This window comes from Astatotilapia calliptera, chromosome 12 (assembly GCF_900246225.1).
Source record: "Astatotilapia calliptera chromosome 12, fAstCal1.2, whole genome shotgun sequence".
NCBI lineage: Eukaryota > Metazoa > Chordata > Actinopteri > Cichliformes > Cichlidae > Astatotilapia > Astatotilapia calliptera.
The window spans coordinates 30,248,012-30,275,248 of NC_039313.1; the positions used below are offsets into that span (position 1 = coordinate 30,248,012).

The 27,237-nt window shown below is 38.3% G+C and overlaps 1 protein-coding gene across 1 annotated transcript in view; it reads right to left on the reverse strand.

Moving 5' to 3' along the window:
- nos1 (nitric oxide synthase 1 (neuronal)) overlaps positions 1-26,738 on the reverse strand; it is a 40,248-nt gene extending 13,510 nt beyond the window's left edge. The window contains exons 1-18 of the mRNA XM_026187591.1: positions 26,504-26,738; positions 22,792-23,586; positions 20,030-20,132; positions 16,416-16,553; positions 9,666-9,811; positions 9,203-9,365; positions 8,922-9,013; positions 6,787-6,928; positions 6,548-6,687; positions 5,359-5,533; positions 4,648-4,749; positions 4,083-4,277; positions 3,915-4,000; positions 3,289-3,433; positions 2,282-2,386; positions 2,138-2,196; positions 1,915-2,031; positions 84-258 (exon numbers count right to left, since the gene is read on the reverse strand). Coding sequence (XP_026043376.1) covers positions 84-258; positions 1,915-2,031; positions 2,138-2,196; positions 2,282-2,386; positions 3,289-3,433; positions 3,915-4,000; positions 4,083-4,277; positions 4,648-4,749; positions 5,359-5,533; positions 6,548-6,687; positions 6,787-6,928; positions 8,922-9,013; positions 9,203-9,365; positions 9,666-9,811; positions 16,416-16,553; positions 20,030-20,132; positions 22,792-23,513 — 2,805 coding nt within the window. The 5' untranslated portion in view covers positions 23,514-23,586; positions 26,504-26,738. The remainder of the gene's footprint in view (positions 1-83; positions 259-1,914; positions 2,032-2,137; positions 2,197-2,281; positions 2,387-3,288; positions 3,434-3,914; positions 4,001-4,082; positions 4,278-4,647; positions 4,750-5,358; positions 5,534-6,547; positions 6,688-6,786; positions 6,929-8,921; positions 9,014-9,202; positions 9,366-9,665; positions 9,812-16,415; positions 16,554-20,029; positions 20,133-22,791; positions 23,587-26,503) is intronic.
- Between the last annotated feature and the right edge of the window lie 499 nt (positions 26,739-27,237).

Sequence of the window (27,237 nt, forward strand, 5' to 3'; positions counted from 1 at the left end):
GCTTAACTCTAGGTTCATAATGTACACTTTCCAAATACACCACCTTTAACCACGCCCAAAGGGTCTCAGCCCAGGAAACCAACCTTAAAAACTTTCTTGGCCCATGTTCTGAATGACTCCTCCTGGCCACACAGCTCATCTCCCTCTCCCATGCGTAGGATGCGCTCACCCCCTAGCTCTTCAAACAGTGTGTCCACAGCGTGGGCAAAGGCGCAGAAGTGTGGGTAGGCCCTGGAGCCAAGGCCAAACACCGAGAACCTAAACAGAGACACACATACATGAAGAAAACACAGAGACTGAGAGACAGGTAGTGTTAAAAAAAAAAAAAAAAACAAGAAATAAAACACAAACATACACAACTGCAAACCACCACCACTGTGTCCATGTTAGAAACTTGCCCTTTCCTTCCTCTCAGAATATGTCAAACAGTTGAAAACAGCTGATGTATTTATAAATACGTGTCCTGTCTGAGTTTAGATGGACATAAACATGAAACAGATCACTTTGTTTTTTGAAGGCAGACAACATCTCTTTCCACTTCTTTGCCGTGAGGAAGTCAGCTCACATCTGATCCAAGTTTGAGCAAAATCTCTGTTGTCTTTTCTTCCTTAGCTGATCAGCAAACTGTCAGCTGCAATAAGATTTTTATCCGAAAGGAGTTTTATAGCCATCCTCATGTGGAGTATGCACTGAGGAAACGCTACAAGGAAAACCCTCCATTTAGACATAAATGGAGGAAGAACTCAACTTAATTCAGTTCAATTTTATTTTATATATATATAGTGCCAAATCAAAACAACAGTTGCCTCAAGGCGCTTATATTGTAAGGTAAAGACCCTACAATACAAAGAAAACAGACCCCAACAGTCATATGACCCCCTGTGAGCAAGCACTGCTGACAGTGGGAAGGAAAAGCTCCCTTTTAACAGGAAGAAACCTCCTGCTCCTCCATGTTTACATCTGAGCTCATTCTAAATAATTTATATTATATTTAACCTAAAGTAATCCATCATATTCCACAATATGAGATGTTTAGTTGGTGTCTTGTGAGGGCAACGTAGCTCTAAAACATAGCTTTTCATAAGCTCCATATAACAGACCTGCACCTTTATTTTTTTAATAAAAAGTATTTTACAGTGTATTACACAGTTAACTGAATATCTACTGGGGGTTTTAATATATTGATTAAAAAAATTAAGTTGTGTATTATCAAAACAGCTCACTAAACTTTGTGCATTCAGACAACCACATGATTTTTTATACATGTTAATCTGATATTGCTGGTGGACCCATTCAGCTTGCTAATTTTATTAAACCAGGCATGGTGACAGTTGACATCATTTATCTCCATTAAAGGGTTTCCTTGCTAACTTGCTAAAGGAGCTATTCATTTCTTTACACTGCAGTCTAATTCCCTACCACCAGTACTGATTGGACCAAGTTCAAAAGTAATACATTACTGTAATCAATTTATTTAATGTGTTACATTACATTGTTTTAGTAATGCAATAATGTAACACATTACTGTAATAAACTCAGTAATCACATTACAGTTACAATTATGCTGCTACCTGCATTACAAAGGCTCTACTGTTATCTGCACAAGAGGTGAACTGAAAGAACTAAAACTAATCAAACATTCAAAGATTTTTTACTGATTAGATGATAAATGCATATTTATGTATTATGTATCCCATTTGATGTTTCAAAGTGAATGTGCCTGGATATTAAGCCAACATTTAACCATTCTTTTTACAGCATTTCATTGACTATGAGCATAGCATGTGCCTATCCTATTTAGCATAAGCATTTTTTGTAGTTTTCCTTCCAGATTTCCTTGCTTTCCTGTTTGATAATTTAGGGATAGATTTGCACATAAACACCTGTTATGTTTGTTTAGTTTGCTTTGTTTACCTGACATTAGCAAGTGGTCCGGTGCTCTCAAAGTTAATTTTGGTTTCTGGTTCATCGCTGGATGACTTCCGAGTGTCAGAGTAAGAGGAAACACTGTTAAAACGGACCTTGTAGCTCCTAGAGAATAAGAAAAAAGCAGAGGCACGCACAGGCTTTTAACTCAAGAGACAAAAAATAATTACTCAAGTAAACATTAAAAGCTGGATTGAGATATCAAACTCACTTCCTATCTTCTGTGTTTGTTGTTGGGTGGCACATTTCCATTAAGGCGGCTCCAAATTTCTACAGCAAAAAAGAGCAAACACATACAATTAGAAGTGTCTGCTGAGCTCTTAATAACTGACAAGTATTAAGTATTCATAAATACCTCTCCATTCTCAGGTGGGTCACCATTCCCAAATGTGCTGGTCACCACTAAAACCAGTGTTTCATGCTCCAGGTCCACAACATCATATTCATCCATAGACATAACCTGCAGGAAAAAAAAGAGCGTTGTACTGATGGAAGCTTAGCGACTTACATGGTGTAGTGTTTATCTCACTCTTGTTTCCTAGACACAGACTCCAAATGACAGCTGACTTGAGCGTGTAAATTAAGGCTGAACACATAGCCGCTGGCAGAGGAGGAGGTTGTAATGACCACTCTGTCCTCGCCTCTAACGAGATGATAATATGCTGCTGCCACACATTGAGCATCCATGATGCATACCACTCAGCATGATGGTGTTTGTCTGCCACAGGCCGCACTTGCATTTCACATGCATATACGCCTCAAAGACACACAACCAAAGGCGTGAAGAGAAAGAAGCCTTTAGCCCCACAACAACCAAGATTCCCCCTAAGCGTTTGCATCTGCCCTGCGATCCATCAGCACACGCCCACTCACAGTGACACACACATGCACAAATCTTCATGCATGAATCTCCTTGTGTGATTGATCACACTGGGAAAACAGGAAGAGCAAATAAAGATAGGACCGGGAGGAAAAATCCCATAGTGTGTGTTTGAGAGAAGCTTCTTTCTCTTGTTTCTGTTTGGTTTTTGTATACAGATTTGCACACCCAGCGGCACTGAAGGATTTTGTCTTAAAACTACTACCCTGTTCTATGCTTTAGTGGATAAATCTTGCCTCCAACCTGCGGCACTTTACTGCATGAGACAAGAGGAAAATGTAACAAAAGATTGGCTTTTCTTTCTTCAGACCTTTTGTCATCTATACTCAGCTGGCATCTGCTCAGCTTTATCAACCAGAGAGTGGGGTTCGGGGGAGGGGTGTCTTTCAGTTCCTCCTTTTTCAATTAGATATTAGAGCAGCGATACATAAGCTAGTTCTCAACCTTTGGAAATGATGATGCAAGGTGGGAGCAAGGGGTACCTTTGCGTCAAAGGCGTGCTTGAAGATTTCACAGAGCGTTTTGGCATAATCTTGCGACTTGCCCGTCTCTGTAGCAAACAGCATTGTGGCTTTAACCCTCTTGGCCATAGCTTGGCCCATGAGTTTCGCTGAAAACTTCACAGCCCTGCAGAGGTGAAGAGAAAGACAATGCAAATGAGATGCAGCAAAGATGAAGATCAACTGAATAATAGAAAGAAAAAAAAGTTTCTTATTGAGCCTCTGAAATTAGTAATAGGCTGGTTCACTGTAGCAGACAGCTACGGATGGATGACAGTTGTGATTACCTAGCTTGTCATCTCCTCAAGGCAATTATAATAATAGCAGAACACGCGCACAAGTGCATGTATACACAAACAAAACACTGACAAAATTCTGATTACTCCTTAAGGGGTTGATTGGATGAATTTCACTGCTGAGCACGCCAGCGTCTTTGTCATGTGTCTAACTTTTGTTTGCAAAGTGAATACCTGCTTAGCCTTAAATTAACAAATACAAATCATTTGTGATCTTTCACATTTAGAGTTGCAATTTAGCTTTGACTCTTACAGTGCAAAGACAAAAAAGGGAAAAGAAATGAATGATTAAGTAAAACCAAGCACACTTACTTGGCAAGCTTCTTGAATCCAATGGCTCTTTTCTTTGTGGGTGTCCCATTGACCCCTTTCCACACGTGGGTATTCCATGGATCGGGCTTTTGCATAGGAGAAGAAAAATCAGGTGATCTTAAATCAAAGAGATCTCATGGTGTGTGGTATGTGGAATGACTTACTCACCTGGTACTCAAAAGAAGGGCTGAGGCGGTAGTTAAGCATTTCTTGATGGAAAACTGGCGTGATGCTTCCTGACATCGGAGGCACAATCCACACCCAGTCCCCAGGACAGCCACCTCGCACCCGAAACTCATTCTCCATGTGCTTCATGAAGGACTCTGTGGCTGAATGATGGTCTACTATGGTCACTTTGCATGTCTGAGAATAGGTAGCATAGATGGATGGATATGAATTATGTCACAACCAAATAAGTGTTTTATTATTATTCATGAGTGCATTAAAATGGATACGCTGAATGCTTACAATGGTCAAGTGCTATTAACAAACAAACAGCTGCACATCTTGTAATAAACCAGTGGAGTATCAAGCTATAATTTGATCACAAATATCTAGTCATTTTGACACCAACAAATTGTTATAAACATGGCTTAACACACTTCACCACAGAATTTGCTCAGCAGTAGCCACTTTGAGTCCAAGATAACTGTAGGCACTGTTGTTCCAAGGAGCTGTCTAAAAACTTTAAGAAGTTAAAAATCTACTTACTTCAAATCACAGATTTCAATACCTGGTAGCTGTGAAGGACAGCAATATTGATCTCCACGAGTGCCTGATCTTTCCAAAGGGAGGATGTCTTTCTGGTGTCTAAGGCCATTTTGTTTGCCACCTCCTATATAATACAGAAAAAAAAATGCCTGACATACCTGAGACTGAAAATTTTAGTGACATAAACTTTAGCATTTCATTTCTGTGTAGAGTTGCTGTGCTGTGGTCATGCTGTACTGAAGCAAATGGCCCTCGTCATCACTGCAAGCACAGACAAATCCAAAGCTGGCACCCATGTGCCCTGAAGTGCTCTTCATAATTGGACGACTCTGACTGAAATTTTCTTCACTTGTCAGAATAATGTGATACATGCAAAAATAGCAAACACTCTGGTCTCCCTAATTATATGCTATGTCACATATATATTTATACTGCATGCCCTAAAATAATTTGAAGATCTGATTGTTAAATATTACAAAATAGGTTACAATTAAATTTGCCCATCTATAGAAAAATATATTGGTAAACATATTAAAGTATAAAGTACCACAGTTTTCTTTTATATTAAAGGATTTGCAACAAAACATGGAGGAAGAAGAACTGCATTCTGACAGGCTCATTTAGTGACACAATACATGCTTTCTTCTCTGCACATGGCTTCAGTCAATCTGTGCCTGAAATTCTTTTCTCTTCTTCCAATGGAACATGACTATATTTTGGCACAACACTGTACCTCCAGAATGTTGTAGCGTGAGCTGTCACAGAAGTCTCTCACACCAATCTCTGTGCCCATGTACCAGCCACTGAAGGGGCAGCCCGTGAACTCCAGACCGCCAATTTCCAGCAGCATGTTGGAAACCGCCGGGAGGCCGTACCACTTCAGACCCAGATCTTTAAACCACTCATACCTGAGCAAACAGGGACATGATAGCTAAGGGCTGCTATTTCACATAATTCTACTCATTATAATCCCTACTGAATTTAGGATATTATCCATTGCTTCATTAGTGATGTGAATGGTCTCTAAAATCCTCAAGAGCGCGAGTAATTACTCCTGAGACACATAATTTAAAAAGGGACGACAGCCAAAACAAGCATTAACACAAAGAAATCTACTGTCAGTGCTGGACAGAGCAAGCTGGACCTCTATCTACCTCCCACCACTCACTCCCTGCAATCTCTAAGGGGATTGATAACACTGCTCTCAGTGCATTATTTCCAGAGCTGGGTCTAATCTTGTGTAATGATGAGACACCGTTGGTGGTCCTGGCCTGTGCCAAGCTGCTGCCAGGCTCAAGGCCAGCTGATGCAGGGTATGGAGCAAGAGATGCCAATTTTAGGGGAGTCTAACAGTGAGAATTGTACATCAAGGGATTCTGAAATATTCTTGGTAGCTTGCAGTGATGCACTGATAACCTGTTGTATAGCTTTTTGAAGGTGTGAAAACTTCTGTAGATGTAATATCTAATTCTTCACTGTGATTGCACATATTATAGGACTGCAGCAGCTTAACACTTTAAATATCAATGGCTTTTATGGCATGTGTACAGTGGCTATTGTTGAAAAAGTTTTCTTAAAAGTAATAGAACACATAAGAATAAAAAACAGGAGGAAAGTTAAAATTTCACTAACAAGCCCCATGGTTACCACAAAAGCTGGCATAGCAACAGATAAAGCACAGGCAGCAGTGTTTTCTTGGAATAATCAGCACAGTTGGAAACTGACGATAACCCAATCATAGTTCTTGGCTTAAAAGCACCCTATTGTTTTAGAAGTATTGTTAAAAGATGTTGAGTGGGTGGATCTTTTAATGCAGCCCCCTCTCTTCTTATTTTTGCTAGATTCTGTATGTTTTTTCTTTCTTTCTTTTTCTTTCTTTTCTTTTCTTTTTTTGCATTTTCAAGATGAAAGACATAACTCACTTTGGATGTGTGATTGGCACCTCAAGAATGAGGTCTTCAGGGATCTCAAACAGCTCAGGGTCATTCCCATTGGCTTGCAGCAGAAGGGGCAGAACATCAAAACGACCCTTTGGAGCTTTCCATCCAAGCTGCATGCAAATCTAATGACCAAACACTACATGTAAGTTTCGAACAAATAGGATAATAAAAGAAAAAAAACATTACTTTACTCATTTAATAGCACAACTCCTCATGTGTACCTCTGTGAATTCAACATTAGCAGGATCTCCCAGGATCCGTCCATCAGGCTGTTTGTAGCCAGCATAGCGAATCAGCTGACTGTTCCACACTCGAAAATCATGTTTGCCATCTGTCCTCTGAGGAAATATGGTGATAGCTGACCTGCAAAAAACAAACAGAAAAAGCTAATAAAAACATGTTATTAATATACAATATAGGCACAACATTTTTTTTTATTATTCAATGGTTCTGTCCATATTGAAGTCAAGGGGAAAAAGTTCCAAATATATTAATATTTGGAAATTTCTCAACATTTTCAACATTCCTAACAGATGGTTAGCACTGTGTCAGTAATCAACTTGAAGGAAATGAATTTCAACATCTCAAAAGACTCAGAGAAGTGCCAAAGCTTAGCTACCTTTGGCCTGCTCCACATGATACTGTTACCGTTTAATACTGTGACTGGGTCAAAGTGTTAATACTACTAAGCTGGTTGTAAGTCGTGTGGGGGGAGAATACTAAGCAGCTGGTGTCAATCTGTGCCAGTTGTGTTAATAATCATCATCTGTACAACATTAAGCCTTGTACAGCCTTGTAAGGTGTCAGCTGTATTGTTAAAGTAACATATAGAAACAAAATATTATTATCTCCCAGTGACCCCAATGTTTTACTTGTTCATTTTTCAAGTTTAGCTGCCTACCTGATTTCTTTTAACAGGAGTTGCTTTATTGTTGAAAAAGAGGTGATATAAATTATATAATCAGGAGTAAATTCTGCATTCTTGAGATTTTGCTTCCTCTGTCACCTCAGTCTTCCACCTTGTTTGTTTTGTTGACTTGGATAATGATTTCTATTGCTTTTTTGCCGTACAACTGGGGTCTTGTCCAGGACAGAAACCTGATTTATTTATTGATTTTACCATCTGTACACCTTTGTTCCAGTCTTGGTCTAATCAAAGGATGCAATCATTAAATAATAATCAGTAATATAAAGTCTGCATTTTTAATTTCCAATTACTTTAATTATATAAAGTGTAGAACTAAATAAAGCCAAGAGTTGTATAAGAAAACTTAACATACATGTGCTAATTTTACAGTATATGACAATGTTTTCCTGTGTTAAGTAATTTTGGCACAGATCCATTTGACATCTGCATTTCATAAGTAATGATACATTTTAAAATGATCTTTTTCTTTATAAAGTTATCACTATTATGTAAAGGAGTTATTACAGTTATTAATAAGTATTTCTAAACAGCTGATAAGTTCCTTACTAATGAATAATTGACAGGTTTAAGGCCAGTAATTAAAATGTGTGAGCTCTCTTCCTCTTCTAATATTGAAAGGATTAATAAATAGTTTATGACTATATAGAGTTTTTAGAAAAATGGTAGATATTCAGAAACATGAAATGTTTTGTTTATTTGCAACCTTTTTAAACCTTGTTACCTTGTACAGTGCTACTTTTTATATAATATTATCAGTATGTAGACCAAGAGTATCATACAAGAGCACAGTATTTTTTATAAAAATAAAATAAGATACTATTATATGATAATTTTTTTGGAGTTATTTAGAACCAAGTTATTTTTTTCAATTCACCATGTGATAATTATATTCCTATTTCTGAATCTGTGGCCATTTATATTAAAGCCAGCCATCCAGAGAGCTGTGGATTGGATATTATAATGGCTCTTTTCAGCATGCATATCTGAGTTGACTTCCCTAGGCCAGGCTAAGTGTAGTAATGAGTCAGAAGCTATCCATCATCCAAGAAGTAAATGTGAGGTGTCACATGTGATTAGGACTTGGCAGAAAGTGAGTGAGGCTTTGCAGGTCTGACAAATGACTGCTTGTTAGTAAGGTCTGGCACTTTACCAACAGGGCAATGATTGGTGCTGAGATGCTGACAAATAGATAGACAGGCTGCAGATAGTGTCAGATACAGCGTTAAGAGAGAATGCTGACAGATGGGACAGTGGGTCAAGTTAGGGTAGTCAGAGAAAGAGTGGCGTGATGGGGGCAACACATGGAGAGAGGAACAAGTGCAGTGGAAGGAATACATGGCGAGCAGTACCAAATCAAAGAAAAGACAATAAAGGAAAAGAAGGCTTGAGAAAAGAGCTGAGCACTTTGCACTATATGTATGTGTTTACCTCAGATTCCCTTTGTTGGTGGCGTACTTAATGTGGTTACAAATGTAGTTGTACATTCCATGGGCTGTTGTGCAGTCTCTGGCATCAAAAACCTGAAAAGCAAATATAAAAACAAGAACTCTGAAGTATTATGAGTGCATAATAGGAAAACATCTAAATGTTGGCAGAGATGTATCCATCTATATAACTGTCTACATTAATTGACAAGCTGTCAGAAAAAAACATTAACAGCACAAATCTTAGACAACAGCATTCATGGATTTCAGGCATTCTGAAATTACCTGTAGTTTGGACCACTGAATCCTTCCCACACATCTGGCAGCATTTCTCCAGGCATGCTTGGCTCCATAAATCAGTTCAGTATCTTTGAGTTGATAAGTTCCTGAAGCTTCTATCTCCTTGGTCACCTCCTCCAGCCTGTCCACATGGGCTTTAGATCCATACCTGTTGACAGGACAGGGTATCATAAAATAAAAGATCAGGTACATATCTTCTTTTGGCCTAATGATGTGTCTCTGTCTAGGTTTCAGTCAGTCCTGTATGGAATTACTCTGTTCTGCATATTGTTTTGACTAGAATAAAGAATACACTATATAGTACTATAAGAATAAAAAGACACAAATAACCTAAAGAGCACAACATCATAAGAAATTGCTATTATTTCTCCTGTTTCACAGAATTTTGTTTGCGTTGGTACATGCTCTGAGACTTAAACTCTGTCTAGGTATCACACAGTTTGCTTGCCTTTTGATAGAGGTATAGTACTGGTCTATGAAATCGGTGGCCAGTGGAAGAAGCTCTTCTTTAGTTCGGACTTCATCTGGTTTGCGGATGTGCTGGTTGGGCATCACCACAGAGCCAAGGCACACATTTTCGGAACAGATTGGCATCTGAAAAGAAAAGTAACATGCACAGATTAGAGAGGGATTTGGATGAATGTATTATTATTTTTAATTTAACCTCCTTTAATTTGTCAACATACAAAGCACGAGTGTGGAGAGAATAACAACTGGCTTCATTTTATGGTTTTGTATATCAATATATCTTACTTTCCAAAACTGATAAACAAGAACCTAGCTTTTAATGGCTTAAATCATCTTGATTGTGTGCATAACCAGGTGGTTATTTTCTTTTACTTCTTATCTTTCACTCTCCTCGAAACATTCCGCTCACTCGCAAAACATGTTCAGCATCGATCTTTGTTTTGTGTTTGTATACAAACTAAGAACATCATTAAAAGGCAGAATTTTGTGTTACTTGATATGAAACAGAACTAAAGGACTGTAATTTTGCATGCACATTTAAAATTCTTTTCTTGGTCTTTTAACTTTGGCTTTGTGTAAAACAGTCGTAATTTCAGTTATAAGAACTCAAGACAGTAACACCATAAAACATGCTAATTCTGTTGACAGGCACATTTACCTCAAACCTTTCTTACCAATAATTGCCATTAGATTGTAGTTATTGTTTTAATTATTATTAAGACCTACTCCTAACCTTTTAATATACAAAGCAACATGGCTTTGGTAAATTACATCCACTCACCAGGTATTTGTTATATCATGGTTATGATCATATTCTACTTGATTCAAATGAAGATAATTTCTTCACAATTCCTGGACACTTAATGCATAGAAAGATTGTAACTGTTACATTTCTTTCACAATATCACTCACACATGGCTGGCACGCATGTTAATGAATGAGTAAGTCGGTGAGTCATAGATTGGTATCGTTCCACTAAGCTGAGACAGGAAGACAGAATAAGGAGGAAAGATTAAAAAAAAAGAACGAAAGACAGTGAAACAGGCAGATGCAAGGAGAAAATTGCTCATAGCAACCTTGTTTGGTAACTTTAATGTGATTAAAGTTGAAGTCAGCTGTCACTTTGGTTTGCCGTCACCAGCTTAGAGAGAAAACGAATGAGTGAGCAAAAGCTCACGACAGAAATGATAGCACAGGCGTGCAGTTGAAGAGGAAATTTGACAGTGACCCTTGCAGTGCTAAAATTGGCTTGTTACACTGAGCCACCCACTTACACTGTCCAAACACTCAGACATGCACCAACAGTGTGCCCCCCCAAAAACTTTGACCCTTCCAACTAACCTAAGACGTCACTCAGCAAGAGCAGAAAAAGGAAAAAAAATTCTGTTGAACTGCACAAACAACATCACAGTAAATCAAGAAAAGGGAAAATGTGAAAAGGAGTTGAGAGAGAAACTCAGGAAGAGCTATAAAAAAAGCAAAGTACGTATAATTATAAGGAAGTTGAAGAAAAGATAATTAACAAAACAAAAAGACAACAGAAATAAGACTAAAAAACAAAAAAGGTGGTGGTTAAAGTACGATGATGGATGTGGAAGGTAAGAGGAGAATAAGAAAACTGATGATTAAAACACAGAATGTTAAAAATAAAACAAAGGAATCACTTGTGCTCCAGCACGTCCGCTCCTCATCCTGCTTTAGGCATTCATGCCAGCCAGCTGTCCTTTTCGAAAAAGACGGATCATCCACGAATACAGCAGAGTCTGTGATATACAATAAATCTGAAAATGCTATTACAGACCATTCATTGGGATGCATGTGACAGCCTGTTCGATAAGTCACCAAAGTAATTAGGCTGCCGGTTGCTGTTTACAAATGGCTGCAGTGTTTTGAAGGGTGAATACTTAAACAGCACAGCTCACCTTGTGTTTGGTAGACTGGCTTACTAACTAGAGGAGGAAACTTTAGCTGCATGACAAAATAGAAAACAAAATAGGTGGACCGAGCAGTTTAGGAAAATGGATAGCAAGAAATACTTTTTACATAGTCTTTGCATAGCTGAGGCTTTCTGAGGTATTATCCTCAAACTATTTAGAGGTTATCTTATATACCAATTAGAGCCACCCTACCACCTCACTGTTTTAGGTCCTAAAGTCCAAGAACACCAGTAAAGATAATGTGTTGCATTAGGTTTGCAGCACAGTTTTTCATTAATAACAATATCAGCTTTGTGACACATTGAATCACTGAAAGATACTCATGAATCTCAAGTCTTATGGCATTAAGTATGCCAATCTTTCACATCCCCATGAAATCATGCAGATGTCATACAGAGTGGATAAGAAAGTGATTTTTTGCAAATACACTGACATTGTTATTTGAAATGGTATAAAGCTATATTTATCAGTAAGTACACTGGCAGAAAACAAGGGAAACCATCATAGAACCTCAGTAAAGACATGATGCACTGAATCTGGTACAGGCTTTCTCTCAGTCTTTAAATACCCCTATAAATGGTAAAGTACATGATAGTCACCACTTCCAGGTCTTCATTGTCCTTTGTACTCTAACAAAGCTTTTTATGTGTGTTTGGGCTTATTATCCTGTTGCTGTATGAATCATTCTCCACAAAGATGCAAAAATGCGGGAAGCATGTCGCTCAAGAATGGAGTGCTTCTTCTTCGTCAGGGTGCATTCATTTTGGTGGTGCTATCCAACTGTGTTTGATACACCATGAGCGTTTCAAATTCTGTATCTGGAATGAAGCATGCATTGAAATGCTGATACTGTGGTCAGTTTGGTCTGCATGCTTTATATACATCTGGTGCAGCTTCCACAGTCTTTTTGAGTTCACTGCTCCCTCGAAACATGACAGTCACAGTTAGGAAATCATTAGACATTAGGAAAGCCCAACATGAATTTGAGCTCTTGTGCTTAGATGTTTTATTGTGATGCAATATTCAGCTACTTAGTAAACAATGTTCTGATGGAAATGTAAGGGAAAGCAATAGTTATAAAAGATGCACAATGGCTTCAGACTGACTTGAATAAGCCTCCATGGAGGCTCAAATCCCTTACATTGACAAATGAAAACATGGTTCACTGGAAGCAAACACACCAGTAAAACAGCAGTCAGTTTAATCATGTTGTTCCTATTTTAATAAAAAGCATTTTTGTTTCAGTTTTACTGTTATGATTTGAATTTCATTTTTGATCTTTGCAGAATCATCCTAAATAGTATTTACTGACTGTAATGTGGTCCTACTTGTCCAGCTAGTAAGACAATACTTCATCTGACAGAAAAACCATAACACTCATGTACACCTCTGAGCCCTTTGTAGTTAAATCACTCCTAATATGTTTAAAATGGACTCCATTCACATTTTTGAAAACTTGTGCTTTAAATGTAAGCAGTGGATCTGTTATGACACCTAGTTGTTTAAATATTGTCTTCTCCCTCCTACAGTTAGATTGAATTTGTCTGATAAACTGATAAACTGTCTGGAGAAAAATAACCACATATTTTTACTGACTTCGTGTAGTCACAGAAATCTACCCATGTGCATTATTTTAAAACGTGTTTGCCTCGTTTCTGATTTCAGGATTTTGTGACACTTAATAAATGAAACAATCATTTGAAAACTGTACTGAAAACTGCCATGTAAAAAACAACAACAACAAACCTAAAAAAACTGAAAACAAAAAGAAGATAAAATGTCGAAAGGGGCACTTTTTAATGACATGTTAACCGTGTCATCAGCACATGTGTGGGAAGTAGATGGACAAATGTCAGTTTATCATCATGAACATAAAAGCTAAACAACAGAGAACCCTAACTTGAACCTTGAGGAACTCCAAATTTATCATTAACTATTTGTGAAGTTTTGTTATTATTTTTTTTCAATTTGTAAGAAAATATTTTATTCATTCATTTACATAAGATGGAATTTTAATCTTTGAAAACTTGATGATTAATTGTATTTAAAGATTTCATTAAATCAAGTTCACAGCCATGGTTCACTTGCCCAATTCGGCGTTAATATTTTTGAATGCAAACCAAAGACACCAAATTGCAATGAGTGAGAAGTAAGAAAAGATGATCTGTTCAAAGGTCAATTCCAGTGTTAATTTTTATACTACAGGAAAGATAATTACTGATTTGAAATTACTAGTAGTCATGTGATCACCAAAATTAAACACAGGTTTTATTGCTGCAGTTTTCCAAACACTCCATTATTGATGGACCCAATTAACATTTTTATAATGAGAGAATTAGTGCCTCATTATGAGTTTTGATAAATATTATATTGAATATGTGCACAGCTTTTGTCCTTGAACAATTAAGAGAATTTCTGAATTTATTACTTCTCAAAAATGATTAATTATTTCTTATTTGGGAGACGAAAAGAAGAGTGCAATGTTATCACAGAGCTCCAGAGTCTATGTAGAGAGGGAATCAGAGCAGATTGATGGAGCAAGAAAAGATTAGCCATTAATAGTGCAGACTTTTGTCTTGTTTCTTTGTTTTCAACCAATAATCAGCATTTCTTGATAACAAATTCTCAAAACCACAAAAATAATCTCCAGTTTCGATCTTATAGCATTTATAGTAGCTTTTTAAATGTAATACATTATTATATAATTTTTGTCAATTATTGTGGTTCACCTGTGATGCTCAAGCTCTGTTCTACTATACAGATGTTTTGTAGTCCAGTTGTGGGGTTTTGCTGGGAAAAGTGATGGTGTCATAATATATCATGCATAATTCAAGTTTTGTGGCTCTGAATGTGATGCTATTGTTGTCAAATAAAAAAACTTTTTCTGATATGTTACAGGTGAATAGAAATGGTTAATCTTAGCCCGTTGCTATAGGGTTTCTAGGCAACTTGACAACATCAGAATATATGATATAGATAAGAACCTTCAGAGGCCTAAGATCCACCTGTTTGCCAAGTTTCTTTTACTTTACAAGTTTCTTTTCTTTTTTATTTTATTCCTTGAATTTTTAAAACTTGTTGTGGCTGAGGGTGAACTCTCTGTTGCACCATTGGATTTGCCGCATTTTTGCCTTCAAGTTAGCCTACTGATCACATCACACCTGTGAAAATGTTATGTGAAATGATCACACCTGGAAAACTACTGACACACTTTGTGATCATGCCATTTAATCAGTGCTGTATGATACACTGCATTAAACTCGCTTCAACAATGGCTTTCCGAGTCAGTTATCATGCTGAGGTTAGGCATTAGCTCAAAGCAGAAATCATCATTTTCTGTTCAATATTCACATCTCACGATGAGTATTAAAGGTACATCTACTGATTTTATGAATCCTAATGTATCACTTAATGCCTTTCATTAGTAATGTTTATTAAAGCAGCTGCAGATGGTTGATAAAGGGATGAATGAATTGGTTTTCTTGAGCCACTCATGTTACTGATTCATGAATGTATCAGCATTTTGGACAAAAATATCCACTAAACATTACGTATTTAATTTCCCAGCACTCTCTTCTGAAAATGCTGAGTCATCGAGTCATGACTACGTGAGTCACTATCTGACCATGTGAGCTGTCCCAATACGGTAGGCTGTGCCAGTGATATGTTGTTTTTCGGTCTGAAGAATTAATTGTTTAATAAGCTTCACCTAGATTTACCTAACCCCCCTGATTTCCTGCTTAATTCTAATGAGCTGAATCACCAACAGTTCAGACAGGATTCTACTAATGTATGAATGGTTAGCGAGAAGCAGCGAAAAGGCAGACGCCATGCTGTGCTATTGTTTTCCAATCTACTTGACTTGCAGATTATGTGTTGGTAAGTCTGCAGGCTAAATGCATATTCAGTCAACCAAGACACTGTACTTTATGTTCATCAGTGCCTTCAAGATTACCATTTAAGTCACAGACATCTGTCAACTTTGTTAGTCAGCTTACAGTATAAAAGCTGTGGAAAACCAATCTGTTTCCCCCTTTTGTGATATGTCAACAAATGCAAAATCACAACTATATTTCTTGTTATAGCTGATAAAATTATTAAATCTTGTATTAACCTTTGTGTTTACAGAATCTTGTCACACACTCTCTTTTTAAACTTGTTATCAGTATTCACCATATTTCGTGACAATGAAAACCCCCAGTACATTGTGATTCAATTCAATAATGAATACACTCTTTATTAAACTCTGTGGTTGTTTCGGGAGAATTAAGCAGTTTGTTTTGTGAGACAGAACTCCATTTGATTGCACATAGTCTCAAAACATTTTTCAAGCATAAAAGCCAAACACTTTTTCATGTTTCAGCTTTTAGGAGTTTGCTTTTGTTCTTTTGCTTAAGAGATGTCAGCCGTAAAGCGAATATAGTTTATTTGTCTAAAAGTACAACAGGCTGAAGATTATGGGAAGATGTGATTTAGAAAAATTGTACTATATGCATTACTACTTGCAGGTTTCAACACTAAAAAAATAAAATAAAATAAAGAATATAAACACAATATTGCATTGCATTAAGATTGCATCATACAGGTGTTTCTTTTTGCCAGTAGTTCTAATCTTTCTTATTCAGTAAAGGGATTTAGAATGTGAAGAAACAGCATACTACTTAATTGAATAATCCAAATCTTTCTCACCCTTGCTAGGATGGTTTTCTGTGACAAACACAGATGCTATAGCAGGCTCCTTGATCTCTGTGATCCTAAGGATCTTTTCTTCAGGTGAGTTTTAATTGTCTTACCTTGCTGGAGCTGTGGTGGAGTGTGTCACTGTAGATGGTGCCAGTCTCCCAGTTCTTAATCTTTATAAAGCGGGGGCATTTGGAAGGGCTGCCATTCTGCAGTGACTTACTGGGTGAGGTCCTGCCCTCAGCTGGAGGCTGTAAAAAACACAGAGACATTCACACATGACTCATTTCTTCAGACCCTTGTACTTTAACTGTCTAATATGTTCTGGCCTTGGTAATACTTTTGGTGGAAACTGGATAGATTGTTTATAACTGGGAGTCATACCGAAGTAAGTTGAAAAGTGACGCAGACCTCCCACTGCCAGGAAATGGATTTGAGTGCATAAAGTTGGACATGAGAGTTTGACGTAAGAATACTATGTGAAATATCTGAAAGCATTTAAACTGGCTGCCTCAGTGAACCTCAGCCCTTTGTTCTCAAGGAATATTGATTTGTGATTGTGCTTATGTCTCTCTCACTCAGGCCTATGCACAGAAACCATCTGCATTCTTTCCTTTCTCCATTTCTCTCCAGAATAAAGGCAATCAGCATTTAACAGCAGGTTGATGGCAAGCTAACTCTAGGCTCACATGGTTTTCCAGTACTGTAGCTATTGACTGATGAATGGCTGCAATTTAACCCCAAAGCCAACTGTAAGAGCTCCTGGAGAAGGCAGCAAATGATTGCCAAAGATCAGAGTAATCAATTGCACACCTTGGAAGCTCTTTCATCATCTTCCACAGCTTTGTTAGTCAAACAGTGGTGCAGCTTTTGAAATACTTGCTTGCATGCTTGCTGGAGCAATGAATACCGACAGTGTCACACTTGTGGGGTCTCACTGTCATTTGATGTCCTCTCAAACTGTAGGAAGGAGTGAATAGAATCTGATTTTACACGCACAAGTAGTGTGTTTAATGCTCGAACAACAATAACCCCCGCCGAGCACCTCAGATATGACGTGAGGTTGTGGATAAGATGAAAGATCATTGTACCATAAGGAGAATGCACATCAAACAGGCAAAGTATTTCAGATGTGGAAAAATTAAGCCTTTCTGACTTAAAAAAGAAATAAAAGTTGTGTATCATTTGAATGTAAGGCTTGTTGCTCACGGGCTGGAAGATAGCTTTGGCATTTACATTTATTTCATTTTATTTTTATTTTTTATCGCTATCTGCAAGTTTCAGAGAACCGCGTTTCTTTGAACAATCGCTAAATACAGTATAGATGTGGGTTTTTTCTGCCATCAAGATCCTTTTAGAATAATTCTCCCTACATGTTTAACTTCCAGGTAAAATGAATTATTTTATGCGTTTGTTTGTTTATTTGATTGTAACAGCTCAAGTTAGGTAAGGGGAAAAAGTGATTGCCTAAGACTAGCCCATTGTCATCCTTGTTATGACCCAATGTACTGTACAAAGATGGTCACTGTTTACAAATGCAAAGATAACACAACCTAAAACATAATCACACCATAGCCAGTGGTCTTAAGACACTTAAGGGATGGTGTTTCCTTTTGCTCTTCCCATAATCTGGTTGCAAGTTTTGCTATCTGTTAATTTAAACATAGTTTGGAGTGAGAATCTCAAACCACATCATGAAAGTGCATTTTTGCCCAGTTTGGTGTGGGAACATGTGAAACGGGCCACTTTCATGAATAAATCAGCACTCTAAGTCTGATAAGACATAAACATTTCTCATCGGAGGGAATAAAAGAAAGGCTTAATCTCGTTTTGTTTTAATCCAGTGAAGGTCTGCCTAAGTCTTTGTTAGACTTGAGGTTGATAAGCAGCAAAACAAAATAAAGAAGAATAAAACAAAAAAATAAAGAAAACTGGATTTCCATCCAAAGTCTGCAGTTTATTGATAAAATCTGCTAGCAACAGCTGCTATTACAGTCTTCAACTGATAATATTGTTGGCACCACAAGTATTTTGAATGGCAAAACTGCATAAATAATATGTTCCAGTGCCTAATGTCAAAAAAGCATTTGCTGGTGCATGTATCATGCTTTATCTGTTTAAATGACCCAGTCCTCCCCAAGATATTACACACAGACTTATCTCTTATTTTAAATCCTGAGCCCTCAATATCAAGAATAAGGTGTGGTTATGTCAGAAGGGAGGATCCATGGTGCTAGAAATTAAGATAATTGAAGCTAATTAGATGAAAATGATTTCATAATGGGGCATAATCATTTTCTGGTAAATGTGGTTATGCAGTAAAGTTCCCCACCCACCCAAACAAAACCCTCTGATGGGAAATCAAGATGAAGCGCACAGGACAGAGGTAGATATGAATAGAGAAATGAATGAAATTGAGAGTTTGAGAGAAGAGATATGTTCTATATTTTAGATTTTGAAGACAAATACATTTCTGATTTGACAACTGATGCCTTCTTCAGTGATGATTAAGCCATAATGTGCAAAAAAAGGAAGCACAGAGGCATATTTTCTGTTTTCAGTGGAGTATCAGAGTTGGTGACTCCATAAATCACTAGACGGTTGAATATGAGAGAACATCCCACCACCTTGCCTTTTCAGTCAGCTTATTACACATTAAATTATGCAGAAGCTTAAGTGAGAGACACATGGAAAATCCTTCACCAAAGTGAGAAAACTAATTTGCAGGGCATCAATGTGTCGCTTAAAATCTTTGTAGTCAAAAAGGGGAAAAAATCATCTCCATTTTCTGAAACTATTTAACTTTTGTGTTTATAATGAACTTATTGTTGTACTTGAGTCTGTCACATTAAGTACTAAGCAGGGAGCCATCAAAGTTAGTATGAGTGTCTAGCAAAACGCCTGCAGGGGAGGTTCCTGCTGCATGAGTAAGTGCACATATACTGGACACACATTGATTCCAGTTCCCAAACACACATTCTCACAGGCAAATAGGCTTCCTCAACTTTAGCAACTACACACGACAATGAAAGACATATGGCTTCTTACTCCATTAAACATTTCTACTCTGTTATCAAGCACCATCCATATCTCCCCTCCCTCCCACTTTCTAACCCTCTCATACATATATTCTCTCAAGCATCCACATTAACACTCTCTCTTGTGGAGGTCTGAGAGGATGGATCAATTTAAGAGGGGTCACATTTGATGGTGCGAGACAGATCAGCAGCTGCACGCATTCATTAGGCCATCCTGTCTCATTGATGGGGCCTTGAAGTGGGATAACCATGTGCAGATTACTATCCCTATCGCTGACATTTAGACCTGTGGCCAGATCCTTCTGTGTAGAAGGCATAATCTGGGTTTAATGCTGCACAATCTTGCTGATGGTTGGATCTAATGTCTAGGTGATAGGATCTTAAGCAAAGGCTTTGCACAATGTAAAAAGAACATGGATGTGCATGCTCAGTTTGTGAATGCATGGGACCATAGAACACTGTGGATGATTGTTTTAAGGGCACAGAACCATAAAGGCAGTCACAGATTTACATGCATTACACAGCTGAACTAACCAAGCCTGCACAGGAAGACTCGAACACACAGGGAACACAAAAAGGTTTATTTTCCAAATTCTTGATCTATCAAAGTATAGATGAAAAACTTATGCTTACACCTGCTTTCTTTCACTCTAAATCATTTCAAGGGCTGGGAATTTGTTTCACTTTACCTTGTCAGTGTCAGCATTGTTAAGCACCACCGGCATGTTTTCCAGCATTCTGTCATTATCTGGCACCAGCTGTGGGGATGTGCCATTTCCCACGCCAAGGTCCCTAGAAGTCAGATACAATTTTCTGTCAGGTGTATAAACTCGCATCTGGTGCAAACTAATCTTTCATTTTAATTTAAAACCTCATCCAAGACATGCATACACATACACATCAAACAAGCATTCCGTTTTGCAAAGAACGAACAAAAAAAAGAGGATCTGTAGACACTCTAAAATACTGTTAAATAAGGAAACCCTGTACAATTTTTAAAAGCTCTGCACACCCACGAAGGAATTTCTCTGTTCAGAACATAGTGGGTGCACAAAGACAGGCATAGCTCACCGCTTCAGTCAGACACATTTATGTGACTAAACTTTTACACTGAAAACACAGATTTTAAGTTCATTTCAAAAGTGTTTCTGCTACTTTTAAGTTGTTAAATTGAACCGAAAATACTTTGCAAGTTCATGCAAATAAGTGGTAGTGAAAAAACATCCGTTTAGCATCTCTTGCCTATGTGGTCTTTGTTTAGAAATTCATGTGTTTATTACTAGTTCAATTCTACAGCCTAAACTGTTTGTGTGTGTAATAGTAAGAAAATACAGATTTAAGTGTTTTCCTGAATCGAAAATCAGACACAGAGATGCATAAACAGATGGTGAATCAAGGTGACTGACCGCAGATCTGTTTTTCTTTCAGTAAATAGCCCTACAGTATGAACGGCTGTTATTCATCAGAGATAAAAGAAAAAAAAACATATGAACAGTGAGAGCTCTCTGTGAGCTGTAACTATCTAATCCTAAGAGATTGAATGAGAAAGGGGGGAAGGGATATCCCTGAGCTGCCGCTCTTGCAAACCATATGAGACCAAAGTCGTCTTTGTGTGATTTCAAGTTTGCGTTCCTCCAATCGAAAGCGCCCACGCACATTGTGCCTCCTACTTTCTTTCACACTCCCCCTCCCCACCCCCATAAGCATGCGTGCATGCTAATTGTAAATTCTCACAGGCATCCTTTCTCCCTTTCACACCCCCTGTCACACTGTATCTCTTTATTGCCGCAATTTGCGAGATCATATTCATCCCCACAAATCGGAGGTGGAGTTCAAACATGCAGAAACAATGAGAGAAGTTGCATGTGTCATTTGTCATTAGCTCTGACTCAACCTCATGCTTAATTGTGAAACTGTAATTGCTTCTCCTCTGAAAACAAGCAACACTGGCTATAATGTGAGTTTATTTTCTGTGCAAATAGGTATAATTTGCAATGAAAAAATGACCAGAGATTAAAAAAAATTTATTATTTAGTATTAAAAAATATATTAGTATTATTCATCACTCTAACCTTTCTCTCCTCAGCATCTCTTTAGAAATAATTTTCCGACAGCAAAATAGAATTAAGTTAACTGACTCTTACCAGTGCTGAACAAATCTCAGCATGCACAATCAAATGTATTTAAATCCCTATTTGTGGGAGCACAGGTGGCAGCATTAGGTACGGTTGTTTAACCATACACTTTGGTGTTTTTGCATTGAGGTTTTTCCTTTTGTTGTGTTCTGTCTTTTCAGAGCACGTGTTTCTCAAGAAGGCAATGAATCACTCAAAGGGTATTTATGAAAGAGAGGAGGATGCACATGGATTGGTCAAGAATGAGATATTGATTCAAGGAGACTGCAGCCTCAATTTGATTTCAATTGGTCGTGGGAGTACAATGGTAGATAACTGAGACGCCGATAACAGTACACTGTGCAGAGCATGTAGACTGAATCGAGGATGTTATATTATCCCTGACTTAGAAGCCTTGTGAAAAACTCATCTAGAGGGAAAACTTAAACAAACTGCAAGAAATCCAAGTCTTCCTCAATAAATCATAAAATAAAAGTCTAATGTGTAAAATAAACAGAATTGTTATCAGTTTTGCACTTTTTCAAAACTACTGTTATGCATAAATACCGCAGGACCTGAACTCTATATCCAAGAGGGGCTGTTCGTAAGAAGCGCAGCTCACTTACAAACTGATAGACAATACATTTTTTTTTCTGTAAAGCTTTATGTTACAGAAAACTAATTAACTAATTAATTATCCATGATTAATGTAGGAAGTCGCATCCATTACTGATAAAGCACTTGCCTACTGGGAAATGCTCACATGCTGTGTATTTTAATCCTGGTGAAACAGCCTCAATGCATACAGCAAGCAAAAAGAAAAAAAAGTAAAAAGTAAAAAGAAAAGTAGCTTTACATCTATAAAAAAGCAAAAGTTTGACAAACTGCCAAACTGTTTAAAGGATGTATTTGTAAGCCTACATAAAGCAGCTGGTTCAGCAGTAGAAGAATACCAACTGAATTGGTCCTGAGAAATGTTGTGAGCAATTTTATTTTAAGTGAGGCTTGCTAGAGACCAGCAGGCAGACGATAATTACTTGGCACTGTAAGCTGAGTCATATTAGTTGAATGAGAGACTGTCTATTACAGCTAATTAACACAGATGCGTCAGGTAGTTCAGAATCTTCGGGGTGGCAGAGTGAACAGGGATACTTTCAATCACAAGACCAGGTGCAAGTTCTTGTGTCAGCCAATAGCCACCATCTTTAAGAGTCCTTGAACTGCATCCTGAGTCTAATTCTATCTGGTCTCTGACGGCAACCCTCACTGTGAAGAGGATGGTGGACAAAGACACTTTAACTAAGGGATCAATAAGGTTGTATCACATCACAAATTACCAGGCCACTTGAATCTCGGCATCTCTTCTCCCAGCATTCCTCTGGCCTTCTCCATTGATCTCCTTTTTGCTGTTTTTGATGAGGCGCAGCACTGGTTCAATCTCCTTGAGCAGTTCATTGTTTTCCTCCAGCCCGTTGCACAGGAGAGCTCCACGGCCCCCATCCCTCATCAGCAGGGGGTCCTGGCCTTGCATGCCTCCCCTCTGTAGGAGGGACTGGGTGATGGATGGAGAGGAGAGGTTCTCAATGGCTCTTAGCTGGTTATCCTTGTTGACCTGCTGCTGTTGCCCAGGGCTCAATGCGTTGAGAGGGGACCACTGCTCGTAGGACTTTGATGATGGTAACACAGGGCGTGTGACCCTCACTGTACGCTGGCGCCCATCTCCAGAAAGCGTGGTCTCCAGGTGTGTGGTGAAGCCCTCAGGCCCACGGAGAATCAGCACGGCATGGCTCTCAGGCATCACATTCTTCAGTGTCTCCAGGGCCCGTTCATATGACAGGTCCACCAGGGGCTTGTTGTTGACTGCCAGAACAATGTCGCCCACTTGCACCAGGCCACACTCCTCAGCTGCTCCACCACGGATGAGGTCTGACACAATGACAGGTGGCTTGGAAACTCTTTGCTTCACCAGGAAGCCCAGACCGCCAACCTTCCTCTTAAAAAGGCGCACTGAGATGATGTTGGGCTGGAGCTGGCACACTGTAGGCTCCGACTCCTGCATGGTGCCTGTGTATTGTTGTGTGTAATTGTGTGTGCTTGTCTGTGTGTGTATAAGTGTGTCCTCAGGAAGATTTCTGGAAAGCAACAGAAGTAGAAAGAGGAGGAGGGAAATAAAAGTTCTATTAGTTTTGAATGAAATTACATTGACAGCATGATTTGTTTACAGTGTGTTAATTTAACATCAGTCAGAGAGGGGTATATGAGTCATTAAAGCAGAGTGCTTTCACAAGGTAATGTTACACAGATCATTAAGTCCTGCTGAGCTACAGATGCAAAATATTGTCATAAACATGAAAAGCATATTATCCTACTTATCACATGGCCATGTTCTGTAATGTTTAAAAAAGCAAATATTGAGTATATAAAAACTGAAAGATTAATTGCACTTTGGAATGTCAATATTTGATTTCTCTAGTGGAAAAATTTCCTGCTGCATTTGATCAAGAACCTGGTACAATTTGGACTTATTTCTTTTTCTTAATACATCATTGAGTTGATGCACCAGTGACAGTGATCTAATAATATTTTCTCTGATCTCTATGATTTCCTGGGGGTACTTGATATAATGAATCATTTACATATACTTTGCATGCTTAAGCACAGGATTGGCGTACTTATATATGGTAGGATTGCTGCTCTTACCATTAGAAACACAGGTAAGGTAATAGCTAAGGTTTCACTTTTGTTTGAGGTTTCAGTAATTAACACACACACACACACACACACACACACACACACACACACACACACACACACACACACACACACACACACACACACACCAGTCTGGAGTGCATTGTCTTTCACCACATGCTTAAGCCTCTGCACTTCCAATGAACTTTACAGATGATTAAAAAAAACGTGTCAGTCTTCACGACGCTACAATAATGCGTTTACCTCTTTAATTCAACGCCACTACATTTGTTCTTTGAGATCGTTACATCTGGTCGCGTGGGTGATGGCGCCTGCAAATGTACAGTAGGCACTCAAGTAAAGCTGCTCAGTGCGCCCGCTACGCAGACAGTAAAGAAGGGCAGGCATGCTGCTGCATAGCAGAAATAATTCAGCACCAAGGTCAGCGCCCCTCTGAACGCTGACGGTCTTCACATTCCAGTTTTGGTTATTCCAAAAAAAAAAAAAGGTAAAAAAAAAATCTTTAAAAAAAATCTAGAGAGGGTTTTTTGAACTCTTGCCTACTTTTCAGAAATCCACTTGACAGAAAATCAACTTCTCCAAAGCTCTCATGACAATATGCACGTTTCCCAATATTTACTAAAGGCATGTAAACCTTTTAGTTGAATCAGTTCATCAAACAACCACTCCCGTACAAGTGAAATCACACATTCCGGGGGGCGGGGTCATGGCTTCAGTTCATAGCCTTGGGAAAAACTGCCACTAATCCATAAATATTAGCTTAGCTCTCCTGAGGTGCTGGAGTCCTCCTTTGTAGCTGCACCCCACGAAGATAGGAAATTGCCAATAACAGACGTGGAAAGTGATGGAAATGTGCTCTGAATATGAGGATTAAAATCTTTTTTGAGATTGCCGCTCTGTTTGGTTTGGGTAGAACGATTATCTGTTAGGCAACATAGTGGTCATAGTCGTCTAAATGTTAACTAGGTTACAATGCTATTATCTAGAGTGGGCAAACAACTGTTTACTAAGCTGTATGCAATGTGGCTTATAGCTTGCCCGTATTCGTTGACAAATGTGTACGTACATAGCCTATATCTGACTCAAATCACGATCTACTGTAATAGTCCAGAGTTATTAAGTACTTGTTAGGTATTCCTTAATTCTTAATGTTTTTGGTAACTCCTGGTTGAGTTTGTTTCTGCAAAGTTTGCATGTATGTTTTCATTTTTAATAACTCATTTCTAATAATTTACCGTTTGAAGTGATAAACTGCCCACTTATAACTCATTTTTACACCAAAGTTTTCAATATGGCGTGAACCAATGGGAGAAAAGAGGGATCGGAGGTCGTCTCCTCTCAAGGACCCAGTGACAGTATTAAAAACTTTACAAATGTTTATGTTGTGCTCACATGTTGCTCATAAAAGTTGCCACTAAGAAAATGAATGAACTGGGTACCAGGCAGCATTATTTTAACAGGTCGGCCCCTTATACCTCAGTGCCATGTTGTTAAAGGGAACATCGAGGCTGCACATAATACATAATGTTAGGGTGATAATATGGACCGAACAGCATTGTTTTAGCGGATTAAGAGATTATCCGGCAAGGCGCCAAACAAACACACAGGTGAGATTTATTTCGGGAACTGTCCCCACTCTGCTTGCAGAAGCAACAAAACGAACAAATGAGAAGTTTATTAAAAATACCTATACTAAGGTAAAATATTAATTAATAAATAAAATTAACAAATAGAAAAAAAAACCGAGAACCAAATTACACATTTTTCCAATACCCCCTAGCTGTGAAAGCAAGAATGTCTGATTTCTGTTGTCAAATCCAAAGCGAAACTGCGTGTTGCTAAGAAAAACACTTGCCAATGCTCGGGAAACAAAGATTAACTGGGAAAGACGACCAAATGACATCAATTAAATATAGAGCAACATCTAGCTTAAAAATGCCCTTTATTACTTTTTGAAAAATCTATGGGTAAATAAATTCAAAACTAGAATAATTTTATTTTGCACTGCTCCTCTCACTGAATACATTCGACAGAAAATCGTAAAATGTTCACATAGACCGCGGATATAGTGTTTATTTTTCTCAGCAACAAGTTCTGGTGACACTTTTGCTCCCAGAAATAAAAATAAAATAAAATTAAAAAAACAGCAGCAAAGGGCTGCCAAATCTACTGCTGTGCATGACAAATAATATTGAAATAAAACTGGTTTGCACATTAGTTTAAGAGCGCTCCATTTATTCTTAAGCTCTTCGTCCACCAGCGGAATGCACAGCCCCATTTTCCACGGAGACAGAAGAAAAAATAAAGGGAGGACAGTGAAGTAAAACAAGAACTCACCCCTGAGTTAAGGTCGCCGGCACAACGACCTGCTGCGGTGAACTTGGGCTAAAACTCCTGCACTCCTGCTTCTCGGCTTCAGCAGCGGCTACCCAGCTCTTTCATCCAAAGACGTCTCCAAGTCGCTGAAACGCGCTCTGCCTCTCTAGAGACGAGGCACGCTTGTGCCTTTCTGCTCACCGGGGTTCTTTATAAATACAGAGCAACGGGAGACACTGTGACGAGCTCGGAGAGAACCGTGCGCGGGCATTTAAATGAACTGTAGGTGGGTTTAGTTATCTCGGATATCGTCATCACTCAGCATGCAAGTGGTCATGTGCCAAAAAGTGATTCCCAGGGTTTCGTGCTTTTTTCTCTTTCCTTTTTTCAGTGTCTAATATCCTCTTTTCTGATAAATACACAGTGGTTAACAGGAATTTATATATAAAATAAAGAAATGTTCTGTTTTGCAAATATACTTGTAACTCTGCATTATTGTACATGTGTGTCCTACTTGAAACGCCTTTATAGAGCTGTCCTGTTACATTTGTTGCAATTTCTGCTGCCATCTTGATCAGGTCTCTCTTGAAAAAGAGATATTTAATCTCAATGAGACACATAAATATAAAAATCAGTTTGCCATACAATGATTGCAGCTTCGACCTTGTGATGGACATTTTCTTACTGGCTTTAAATGGCTTTATATTATTCATAAGAGATATGTTTGAAAAATAGATAGATCAACAAACCATTGT